The sequence below is a fragment of the Carassius carassius genome, chromosome 3 (assembly GCF_963082965.1).
Source record: "Carassius carassius chromosome 3, fCarCar2.1, whole genome shotgun sequence".
Classification (NCBI taxonomy): Eukaryota; Metazoa; Chordata; class Actinopteri; order Cypriniformes; family Cyprinidae; genus Carassius; species Carassius carassius.
Genome location: NC_081757.1, coordinates 27,559,176 through 27,572,072, shown reverse-complemented (window position 1 = coordinate 27,572,072; position 12,897 = coordinate 27,559,176). Strand labels below are relative to the sequence as shown.

Genomic DNA, 12,897 nt, shown 5'->3' with positions numbered 1-12,897 from the left:
CAATATATTTCTATATATTGAACTATTCTATAATATATTTTGAAGATACTTCAAACTAGTTCTTAAGGCACAGGTGCCTAAATTTTTGCAACTGGCCCTCTGATCCATCTTTTCTCCTCTCAAAATCAATGTAATGTCAATATTTCCATCCGCTTAATGTAATAAGATTTTTTTCATATTCCATTTGCCTGCTGCACCGGTGACTTCATGTGCCAGTGCAAGTTGTGTAAATTCTGAAAATTAATCTAGGAATTATTGGATTGTTGGACTTTAAATCACTAGGGGTTGAGGGATAGAAAGTAACTACTAACTGTTTTATGGATAGTAACTGTAATATTATTACTGAAATCTTATTATTAATAAGATACACTACTATTGCAAAAATTAATATTATTACTGTAACTAGTTACTACCCAACACTGCTAACTAATAAAAAACATTAAAATGCTGCATATGATATGCATAATAGGGAATATGAGCTACTCTCTTATAAATATTTCACTCTGACACTCTGTTTCTGAAATAATTATTATGTCCACTCATTTGGAACTACAGTTAATAACATTGAAATTTAATTAATCAGAAGTTCATTGTTTAATGTTTGTTTAATTGATGGCAAGTAGTCATCCGTTTAAGGTAGTTCGGAGTCTCTTAATATAATAAGGGTTTAACTTGCATTTTTTTGTCTCTCAGTGTGTAGTTTGTGCCACTTATTTCGGCTACAGAGACAAAAATGCCTCAAATGCTCCACGGCCTGACTATTCTGAAATATAAACATGTATTATAGAAGTTTTTAATTTACATAATCTGACATAGAAAACAGGCAAACAAAGGTAACCTTTTTTCTTTTTTAGCAGATTCACTTAGTAGTAGACAGTTACACTGAGAAGAAGAAATAGCTAGTTCATAATTGTATAAAAAAAACACTATGTAAGTATTGGTGGGTAATGTCGCTGTGAGTTGATGAACAGGTTTTGAGACAAGGTAATCTGGTTAGGGGTGACCTGGTGGCTCTGCAGTCTTATATGGAGTCAGTGCTGGATAATCCACATAGGGCTGGATAATGTAGGTCGCCATCTGCTGTGTTTACTGACACAATAACAAGAGGGCACTGTAATACAGTACTTCAGTGCTTCTGAACTTCTACTGCGTCTCAGGATGAATGCATTTAACTATGATATCATACTCATTTCAAGACTCACAACAAACATTAGACCTTTTCCCATTAAACAATATAGCTCATCCTTTTAAAGAAACAACACACAGTATGTTCAATTTTTAGTTTTATTTTTTACAGTACATTTGGAATTTCAGTAATTCAGTATTTTTACACAAATTAATATTTCGCTTCAAATATATATACTATTGTTCAAAAGCTTGCCATCAGTAACATTTATTTAGCAAATATGCATTAATAAATTGATCAAAAATGAGAGTAAAGACTTTAACATTGTTACAGAAGATTCCTATTTTAAATAAAATCTGTTTTTTTTTTTTCTTTTTTTTACCTTTTTTCATCAAAGAATACTGGAAAAATGAATCATGGTTTCCACAAAATGTTTTCAACACTGATAATAGAAAATGTTTCTTGAGCACCAAATTGGCATCTCCGAATGATTTCTGAAGGATCACGTGACTGGAGTAATGACTCCTGAAAGTTTTGCCATCCCAGGAATAAATTAACATTTTAAATACTGTATATTATAATAGACAAGTTATGCTTAATTGTAATAATGTTACTAATACTATTTTACTGTATTTTTGATAAATAAATGCAAACATAAAACATCTTACTGAGCCCAAACTTTTGAACTGTAGTATGTACAATACAACATCATCGTTTAATTCTTTAGTTTAATTCAAAACTAAATCTAATTTCTACAACCACCACAATGCACTCATGCAATGCAAGAATGCATTCTAATAGCTATTTTTATATTCTTTGAGTTTTCATGGTAATCCTATTATTGATTATGCTAATTGATCATCAATGAGAAAAAACAGTTTTCAAAAATCAACTAAAATCCCATGGTAAAACTGAACTCTAAATCTAAAATTATAGATCGTCATAAAACCACATGCACCATATTAATGCTGGTTGCAAAATAGCTTCCAAATGAGAAGCTTATGAGAAGCCATGTACTGTAGTTTCAGTACGGTTTCATATATTGAAAGCTTCTTCATAGCGAATCTTCTACAGAAAAGTCTGAATTTCTACAATAACAAAGAGATGTTCCTGTTCAGTAAAGCTTGCCCATTCAGGTGTTTTTAAAAGAAAAACAGGCTGAGAATAAGCTTCTGTTTCTCCACGTTCCATTTCATTCTGCGTGCAGATGTGGGGTCCAAAAGGCAAAGGTTAAAGGTCATCAGTGATGGTGTATCAAGACATTGCCCTCATCGGCTAGGGTGATCTGAGCCACCTGGCGCACGGTGGAGATCTTCCTCACTGCCTTCTTAAGCATCACCTTAAAATCTTTTGATTCGCGTCTGTAAGACAGAAAAACAAAGAAGCAACACCAGCCTTAGTCGATCTAGCACATCAAAAAATGCATTTCTATCCAAAAAACTACAGAAAGAGGAAACTGTATTCAACTGTTATATCTCATTTGTATTGGATTATGTAAAACATTTACATTATGTCACTTAGGAAAACAAAATTTGAGTATATATAGTTTGTTGTGGTCTATGTTAAGACATGATACATGAAACACTGGGAACAAACAAGACATTCAGAGCATGACAGAACACACAAACAGAATCATAACAGCATGCCAAACATAGCGACGGTCCATTTTGAAAAGCCGGCTATCCATATCTGAGGAGTGCCATCCGATCTGAAAGGAGAGAGCTTTTATAACCGCTATCTTAGGCAAGCCACACATCTTCAAGTCCAAATATAAGTTACTGTAAATTATGACATCAAATCATGCACACACACATTTGGTTTGAACGGTTACTCTGTTAATCTATTTAATGTGCAAATGTCTAAACTTAAAATTGCAGAAATGAACAGAAATGAATTAAAAATCCAAGAAGATAAAACAGAAGGATAACGTAGTATCCTCGGAGAAACATTACTTGAAAGTAGAAGAACTGAGTCTTGTTAGTGGTTGGAGAATGAAACCCAACCAAAATGGGGAAAAATTGGCAACAGCTTCCCACACTGACTGTTTAGCCCCATCGTGCCGTCCTCCCCACCTCCCCCGACTCTCTGTGCCTCATTGAGTAATGTTATACATTCTCCATGCATAACATTACCTCAGTTTTTCTTCTTTGCAAGCTGTGCTTCAGCTTTCCGCTTCTTATATGCAGCTATTTCCTCCATCTGCAAGCCATGAGCCATTTGCCTGAAAAATACATTGAAGAAGATAAACACAAAACACACACACTGCAGTCACAGGCCGCGGAAAGGCCTCCCCTTACCCTGACTTGAGTACGGGGGGCACGGGAAGTGGTTTAGTGAAGCCGTCTCTCCCGGTGAGCCAGTAGGTTTCTTCGACACCTTTGCCCTGTGGAGATCATTCAAGTGTTGTTTTGCATTGTTGATCTTTCCACTCATTGGATAATTTACTTACTCTCTGTTAAGTAAAATAGCTTCATTAGTTGTCCTACAGATGATCTCAGACTAGCTTACCTTGAGTTCTGTTCTGGCTCTCAGCTCCACTTTGTACCCCAATTTCAGCTCCATCAGGACCTTCACTGTACTGGAATGGACATGGATTCTGTACGCTACAAACACACACACGCACACACACACACACACACACACACACAGATTAAGAATAATTTCCTTGCCTGGCATGGCCAACTTAATTACAGATGTTAATCATTTTTATATCTGTAATCTAATGAGACATGCATCTTTCCATATTCATCTTTGAAAATATAGAAATTGGTGAAACTGTCACAAGCTTACGCAATCCTGTAGACTCCATTCTGGAAGCAGTGGTGACCGTGTCCCCAAACAGACAATACCGTGGCATGGTCAAACCCACCACACCGGCCACACAGGGACCTAATAAGAAAGTATACATATGTAAAGAAAACGTTTTACAATTTTAAAAAAATGGAATCAACCAAATGGGATGGATCAGCCTGACCTGTGTTAAGTCCTATTCGGATGCGGACTGGTACATCAGGCATATGTCTCATTTTGAAGGTGCCAACAGCACTCAGGATGTCCAGGGCCATGTTTGCAATCTCGGCTGCATGTCGGTTCCCATTGGGCATTGGCACACCTGATGCTACCATGTAAGCATCACCAATGGTCTCCACCTGCAGGCAATGAAGACAAGAGACATTCATTAGTAAACTGAAGGCTTACATTATCTTAATTTCACTGAAAGAAATCTATGTGAAAGCAAACAAATTTGCTTATATGGTGGTTACAAATAATAAAAACACAGCTAAAAAATGCTAACATCATGTTTGTAGTGTTACCTTATAGACGTCATGATCGCCAATTACAGCATCAAATGTTGTGTAAAGGTCATTGAGGAGGTCGACCACTTCTATGGGCTCGCTGTTGGCTGAGATTGTGGTGAAGCCAACAATATCACTGAAATAAAGACTGACACTGTCAAAATACTCGGGTTCGACTGTAGTGCCCCGCTTCAGAGCCTCTGCCACTGACCTAGAGAGGATGAACAAAAACAAAGACACTTTAAAAATGAACAAAACTTTACTTATATGAGTGTATGAAAGCTGTTCCCTGTTTATTTCTCTAAATATCACATCCGTGCATAGTGTGGTGGTTAAAGTCATTGCTGTAACTGTGTATCTGTCACTTACGGGGGCAACATTTGTGTGAGGAGTTTCTCAGTCTTTTGTTTCTCTATTTCCAGCTCCTCTGTCCTCTCCCTGATCAGTTCCTCCAGGTTGGAGGAATATTGCTCCAGCATTCGCAACATGGAGTCTATGATGTTGGTCTTTTTCCCTTTATTAACATTCTTGAACTGTAGAGAGGATAAGGAGGAGATGGAGAACAGCAGAGAATATAGAATCTCTCAAATCAGACTGATCTCATACAGTTTGTCTCCATTGCTTGGTTATTCAGAGACCTATACATTATCAATCTCTGTTTTAATTTCAGTCTTACAACATTGACCACTCCGTAAAAAAGTTTGTAATTTTGTTATGTGTTATTTAATGTATGTTTATTGCGTTATTTTAGCATTCTGTGCATTACCCTAATGTTGTGAGTATTAGCCATGTTTAATGGACTACTCTGATTCATCATGTTTTACTACCTGTATTATTAAGGACGGTTGTGAGTACATTTTACAGGAAAAAGCTGATTTTGGTACATCCGTATATTATTTCACTTAATGAAATGAATTACCCTAGAAACTAGAAACAATATAACACTGCATTTCTGGCAACCACAGAAACCTGAGATTATGGTGATGGCTTGGCAGTGTTGTCAATGTTCACCTGGTCAAAGATTTCATCAAATGTGGGTCTCCTCTCTGGCTGTTCATTCCAGCAGTGCTTCATAAGCTGAATACACTCCATGGGAGCATGATCCGGAGACACGACGGGCCGGCACATTGGAGGAGGCTTCCGGATCTTCTGGATGATTTCTATATGATCCAGATGTATTAAAGACTTAAACACTGTAAAATTACTGTAATGACATGTCAACACAACAATCTATCAATATAGACAGTGCAGTTCAGGGGTGCACAGAAAAGTTCAGAGAAAACCAATGTGAAACAAAAATGTCTGTATGTCTGAGTCATCAAAAAGTTTGAAAAGCCCTGGTAAAGATGGTGGGTTCATGTGATTTTACCATCGAAAGAGTTCTCCAGCATGCAGTAAGGAGGCCCTCGCATGACCACTTCTTGCATGATGATTGAGAAACTGTACACATCACCAGGGTGACTGCCATACAGACCAGGGTAGGGTCCTCTCAGAATCTCAGGGGCTGTCCACAGAAGGGCTGTGGGGGATCAAAATACTTTAACATCCTACGCAGGAGATAGACATCAAGAAAGGTCTCCCAGTAAACCTTACTTTCAGCGGGAGGTTCAACGTAAGGAAATCTCTGAGCTTCCAACACCTCGTTGTAGCCATAGTCAGTGATTTTGAGCACGAAACGCCCATCAACCACACAGTTCCTGGATTTAAGCCTTCCATGACAGATGTTCCTGTGGTGAAGATATTTCATACCCTGCATGCCAATCACAAACACACATAAGCTTACATTTGGCATTTATGTGACAATAAACATACCTGTACATACTAGTGAACTAATAATGATAAAAATAATAATAAGAATCATATTTTTAATGACTTTAATGCGTATAAAGTCTCTTTTTGTGGCATATGATTGGAGTATAAATTGAGAAGTCATTATAAACATGTGCTCGCTATATTTCAATGCTTTAAATTTTACATTCCACCAAACACATTCCTAGTAAGAGTACCTTGATGAGGTCTAGAATGAGAGAGGACTTGAACATCCAGTCCAGTTTGACGTCATCATTGAGCAAAAGATCTTCCAAGCTGCCGCGCGAACAATACTCTGTTACTATGGCAAACACACCACAGTCATGGAAGAAGCCCAGAAACGGGTTCACATTCTCGTGCCTCATATCTTTCATCTGGAATATCGAGAGAAATTGTATGATAAAAGAAATAAGCATCAACAAAGGATATACATGCAGAATGAGAACTACTCTTAAACTTTTACTATGTAAAAATAGTCTTCCTGTGGTAGAGCATTGTGTTAGTAGTGCAAAAGGTTGTGGGTTCAATTCCCAGGGAACACAAATACTGATGAAAAAGTGGATACCCTGTATGCACTATTGCTTTGGATAAAAGCATCTGCTAAATGCATAAATATAAAAATAAGTGGCAAATCTCACCAGTTCAAACACATCACTGGTATGAGGAGTGATGGTCCGGAAATTTCCATATGGCAGTCTTTTGAGCCAGGCCCAATCACCCTGCAAAGTGAGAAACATTTGACAAAATGTTCAGTCATTTACATTAAATATGTGTAATTAATATATCTTATATAGCATAACATAATTTTTCATGATGTTTACTTATAATGCTAAGGTTTCTTGCACTCATTATCTAGTTTTATAGTCACAAAGTCTAGTTCTAAATGACCATTTTCCACCATCTTTTTGGCCCTTATAATTGAATAAGAAAGAAAAAAATAGTGAAAACAATAATATTGTAAATGAATATTAAAATAGCTGATTTCTGTTTGAATATATTTTATAATGTAACTAATTCCTGTGATGGCAAAGCAGAATTTTCAACAGCCGTTACTTCAGTTTTCAGTGTCACATGATTTCAGAAATCATTCTAATATACTGATTTTCTGCTCAAGAAACACGTCTTTATTATTAGGAACGTTGAAAACAGTTGGGCTGCTTAGTACTTTTGTGGAAACAGTGATAAAAAAAAAAATCCAGGATAACAAAGAATAGCAATGATTTAAAGGGGGGGCACAATAGTGCTTCGTGTATTCAGAGTTGTTCACAGTGTTAAAGAGATGGATTCTCATGCTAAACATGGCCAAAGTTTGAAAAAATAATTTAGAAGAATGACTGAGAATTTCTGTGCTGAAAATCTTACTTCTGGGTTGGTACAAGTTTCGGCTGTTTTTTTTTTTTTTTGATCGTGGATCTAATGACGAAGACGAGAACGGAAGTCCTTATATGAGCATTTCTTTCGGAAAAGCGCGCCCGCGCACACATTGACCAGAGTAGAGTGAGACCGTACACATCAACATGCTTCAAAATCGTCGGCAGCGCTGCTGTTATGTACCCTTTAAGTATTTACTGTCACATTTGATCAAGTGACTGCATTTTTTGCCTTAATTACTTAGTAAAATGATCAATTACTTTCTTACTGACCCCTAACTTTTGAATGATATTGTAGTTTACACTGTTGTTTATCATGGTGGGTCATGCTGTTGAATGCTGAATTACTAAATGTTGTTAACTGTGACAAATCATATTTCCAACTTCATTTTCATAAATGCTGCAAGTGGACTGTGAAGGGATATTTTGTTTGTGACTATTAAATCTACAGTTTATTTTGAATAAAAAAAAGATTTTTTATAATATGAGCCTTTAAATTCAATCAGTCATTTTACATAACCTATTGAGAGTTTTTCTTTTACCTCATAAATGACAACATTAGAGTTTTCATGGGTGGCTGGCGACTGAACAGACAATGGAGACTTGAGGCTTCGCTCTGAAATGCTCATTCTCGAATCACTGGCCTTGCTGTCATCCAAGCTCAGCTTCTGTTTTTTTCAGATACAAGGATTAATATATGAGTATATGAATTTTTATTTGTGTGCATGTGTACTTGTGCTACTGACCTTATTGCTCAGGGATGGGTTGATGAATGTGACATCATTTAAAGTCAGTAAAATCTTATTCGGACCCCGCACCATTCGAATCTTACTAATTTTACGCCTATACAAAACATTAAGAGATGTTAAAAAAAACTTTTTATAGTAGTCTACACACTTTGAACAACTTTCAATGTTATGATATATTTAGGTTATAATTTGATGAATACCTGATGCAGTAAGAACAGCCAATTGAGAAGAAGATGAACAGAAAACCAGACAGGAAGATTAAAACCATGTGTAAAAGATTCACACCTGTAACACAGAGGGTGATTGATACATATGATACATAAAATTTATGTATTTCGATGTGAACGAAAAAACTAAAAATCATGTACATACACACTCACCTCCACGGCAGATGATCCCATGTGTAAACCAGCAGCTGGAATCAGTTGTTGGTGGTCCAGCTGGTGGGAAATGAATCGGCCGTCCCAAAAAACGCACCATATCTGTCTGCATCTCAATACGGTGTGTAGGTTGCAACTCCCAAGAAAAGCCATCTGTGTCCAGCACCACGTAGTCCAGCGTGCCAAAGTCAGAGAAGTTTGCTTGTAGGCTAAAACCTTTTAATAGCAGGTTTCGGGCATTCTGGGCAATGTTCCCCCCAGACATCCACTGACCTGAAGCTCTGACACTTTGCACAGCATGAGCCATGAACATGATGGAAGAGTAGATGGTGCCAAACAACGGGGACACCTATAAGAGATGTGAAGGTTTTACATTAGCTACTGTATATTAGCTTAGTGTTAAAGCCCCAGTTTAAACCATCGCTGTACCTGCTGTGGTTTAAGGTTCCTGGGAAGCTCTCCTTGCTCCTGGGCCTTTTCAAAAGCTTGGTAGAAAGACTGCTCCTTTGGAGACTCTATAGTGATGGTGAGCACGGCATCGTAGGCTCGTAACAGCTTGCTGTTATGGCGCAGGGCAGGCTGGGATACATGATGGTAGGGCAGACTGTAAAAGAGTGTATCGTAAGATAAAAACACCAGCGAGCCGTCTGTCATCCGCATGTCATAAGCTGTCTCCAACAGCAACTTCTGGGTTCCTCCACCAATCAACACTGAGTGCATAACGAGGATGACCACTGCAAACAGAAGTATTGAAAATATGAGAGGACAGGTAGAAAGAACAGTATATTGTGTATTATTTTAAATCATTATTTTTAAAACATAATATTTAATAGAGTTTCTGTGGCTCAGTGGTAGAGCATTGCATTAGTGGTGCAAAAGTTTGTGGGTTCAATTTCCCCGGGGAACACTGTATAAATAATAATGTAATAAAATGTATGAAATAAATGTATAGCCTTTGGATAAAAGTGTCTGCTAAATGTAATTTTTTTTTTTTCCAGTTTTCCCAGTTTTTTTTTTTCTGATCATAATATGAGTTTTTTTTTCAGCCAAAATGCTGACAAAATTGCTAGTACTATAGTTTTTTACGAAAAGTTTTGTGCTCAAATGAATTTGACAAATTAATTATTTATTTAATTAAGGTTTTGAAGTCAGAAATATTTTGTTTTAAGAAATAATACTTTGATTCAGCAAAGATGCATTAAATGTCTATTAAAAATGAACGATGTTCTTTTGAACTTTTGATTCATTAAATAATACTGAGCATTCAGCTTTGCCATCACAGGAATAAATTACTAAATTTATACTAACATTAATATATTATACAGTTACAATACAATGTTAATATTACAATATTACAGTTTTTCCTGTATTTTGGATAAAAAGCAGCCTTGGTGAGCATACAAGGTTACTTTCCTTCAAAATATCTTACCAAACTTAAACTTTTAAACGGTAGTGTATAAACACTGAGAAGCATCAGTATCAAAACAAAGTACTGTAGTAAACTCATTTGAAGTGTAAATTGTGGAATGACATTAAACTAATATGTCGCAATAATTTAAATGTGAGCAGATCACTTATCACATATCATTCAAACTCACAGCGGAGATCTGCCACTTTCTTGACTCTGGCCAGGGTCTTGCGCACGCTGGTGTGGTCATTACGAACAGATGCCACAATGCTAACAGGCATCCCATGACCCCTCAGGGCACTGGCCAGCTTTATACCCGCCTCAAACCAGGCATCCTCTGCTGATGTAATGATGCCCACATGTGCCCAGTGAAAGTGGTGCATGAAGCGTAGTAGGACGAGGGAGGGTAAGGGCATGGTGTGGGCAAACGTAGGGTGACTACGGGCGTCATCCAACTCATGTCCAATACAAGACCAGGAAAACACTGCCTTATTCCAACTCTTTCCAAGCAGAGAGGCTGCTTCACAGTAACCTGGGTTCACTGGACCAATAAACCCAGACGCCCGTGTGTAGAAACCGAGGAAACGGGCAAAAGCCTGGGACGTCTCACAGTCCTCCTCCAGGATGACATAATCAAACGTGATGCCCTGAGAGAGGTAAGGGTCCCTGTTGATGTGATCCACAGCTAACTGCGCAGCCACGCCGGGCTGAGCTTTAGTAAAGAGGGGGTCACATGACCAAGGACCCACCACCCCAACCCTGACGGTGGCAGCAAAGCTGGCAGGGAAAAGGCACAGGAAGCTTACAGTAGACAACAGTGGCCAGAGACACAAATATGTATATTTATGAGTACTATGGTCAGGGGTCTGGAGTCCTCTGGTGGCCCATGCTGGACGTAAGCTCTGAAAGGCACTGGATGGCCGTCGCATTGCAGGAAAACAGGTCAGCCACACAGCTGGTGGGTTGGCACACAGTGGAACTTCTTCACTGTCACATGAGAGATGCCCTTAATGTGAGTCAGGTCACCAGCCACAGCAAACTACGAAAACATGAACATACGTAAACAGACAGAACTGATAGATCTGTTTGTTAAAATGATTATCTGTTCATATTTAGCATGTCATGCTGTAAAAATGCTTTCAGAACAGCAAGATTTAATCTATACATTTGTGCTGGTTATTAATGCTGTAAGATTGGGAGTGAGAGGATTGCTGAAATCCTGTTAAGAGTACAGCATAATGCTTAGGCTACTCACTTCAGCTTTATCAAAAGCCACAAATAATACATTTAGGCTATTGTATTGTTAACCCCAAAACAGATCAATCTGCAAAACAACCGTGTATATCCTTCACTATACTGGCTATCAATATGACAATATGAAACTTAAGGGACTTTAAATGTTGATTATCCAAGTAAGGCTCTGCTGGTTGAGGTTTTTTTTTGTGATCAACACAGCCAAAAGTTAAAAGTAAGTATCCATTAAGTAATTAATTAATTAACATAAGTAATTCCATTAATTTGAAAGTTACCTGCCAGCAGCAATAATCAACAATTGCAACACTTTTTTTATACACTTATTGACTTTGTTTGGACTTCATAGAGTTACTGTTGTCAATTTTTAAAACTGCAGTCTAGCATTACCAATTAATGACATTGTATTTGACTTACGGATTGTAACTGCCAAAGTCATTTCTATAACTTGTTGTCTTCATCTGTGCAAATCCTGTCCATGGAAGCGCTGTGACCATTTGCAAAAATCAATTATTTCTTATTATTTGCAAATATGTTATGAAATGAATCCAAATATGAGCTGCAAGTTCGATCACGGCCTATCCAGAACTGAGTTACAGTTATAATCTTCTCTTGTACTGTGCACCATGCCACTGCTGACCTCAATGAATGACCTGAAGATTATATCAATCCAATTTTCAGTCTGTGTAAAGGACACATTATAGTGTTGTGTGTGTTCTTCCGAAAATCACAGCTGCCGGTAATTGATGCTAAAATACAAACAAAATACAAACATATTATCATTTAAGTGTTGACATAATGAATACTTGTTTAAAAAAAAAAAAGCATAGAAATAGCAAGAATAGCAAGAACAAGAACTGCACCAGTACTTACTGTAGAGGGCAGTAGAATCCAATAAAGTTCCCAGTTGTGTGCCTGGCTGATATTATATTGGTGTTGTTCGTGGATCTCTGTTATCTTTTTTTTTTTTTTAACACCTAATTCTGGTAAAGCTGGCTAAGTTTCAAGAACGAAAGTGACAAATGTTTGCGGTTCACTTTCATAATCTGCTCCATCTGTCCCACCCTCTCTCTTTCCTCCCTGCAATCTTACACAAATACTTTCCCTTGCCAGATAATTGCTTTCTTATGCAGTGAGTGACCAAAATTAAATCACAGACCAATCAGAGTGTTTTAGTAATGCCTAAGAAACTTTCCATATGCCATATCTCCATGTTTTATGTGCTCAGTCAAAGCTCATGGTAGATTTTCTCATCGTAATTCTCATAATTCCCCCTCGAGACTTGACCTGCCGTCACTGCGGTCAGGACATTCCACCGGGGGAGAGGCACAGGGAAACGTGTCACTCACATGTCAAAGGTATTAGTGCCTCAGAACATTCCCTCGGTGCCATCCAAATCTTGCGTCATCAGTCATCCAGACAGATGAGTGTTCTTGCGCATTGTTTACTTGGGCTACACAAAGTAGCCTACTAGAAATGTAGAGCAGTGAAAATAAATAAATAAGATA

At 37.7% G+C, this 12,897-nt stretch overlaps 1 protein-coding gene and 1 long non-coding RNA gene across 3 annotated transcripts in view; one reads left to right on the top strand and one right to left on the bottom strand.

The window, feature by feature from the left end:
* The window catches only part of LOC132124368 (uncharacterized), a 45,433-nt gene that overhangs the window by 6,586 nt on the left and 25,950 nt on the right, over positions 1–12,897 (top strand). The window lies entirely within an intron of this gene.
* On the bottom strand, positions 2,118–12,532 carry LOC132124351 (retinal guanylyl cyclase 2-like). 2 transcript variants are annotated; one of them, XM_059535366.1, is made up of 21 exons: positions 12,263–12,532; positions 11,807–12,138; positions 10,329–11,177; positions 9,160–9,464; positions 8,731–9,079; positions 8,551–8,635; positions 8,348–8,444; positions 8,144–8,269; positions 6,870–6,950; positions 6,429–6,605; positions 6,016–6,172; positions 5,792–5,941; positions 5,434–5,582; positions 4,792–4,955; positions 4,441–4,633; positions 4,101–4,275; positions 3,917–4,015; positions 3,635–3,729; positions 3,424–3,509; positions 3,259–3,347; positions 2,118–2,487 (listed from the first exon to the last, which is right to left on the bottom strand). In XM_059535366.1, exons 3-20 carry the CDS (start codon positions 11,065–11,067, stop codon positions 3,260–3,262), a joined length of 3,315 nt encoding a protein of 1,104 aa, XP_059391349.1. In that variant the 5' UTR covers positions 11,068–11,177; positions 11,807–12,138; positions 12,263–12,532; the 3' UTR covers positions 2,118–2,487; position 3,259. The 2 variants fall into 2 exon arrangements, with proteins under 2 accessions (XP_059391349.1, XP_059391340.1); XM_059535357.1 differs by lacking the exon at positions 3,259–3,347 and having other exon boundaries at positions 12,263–12,531.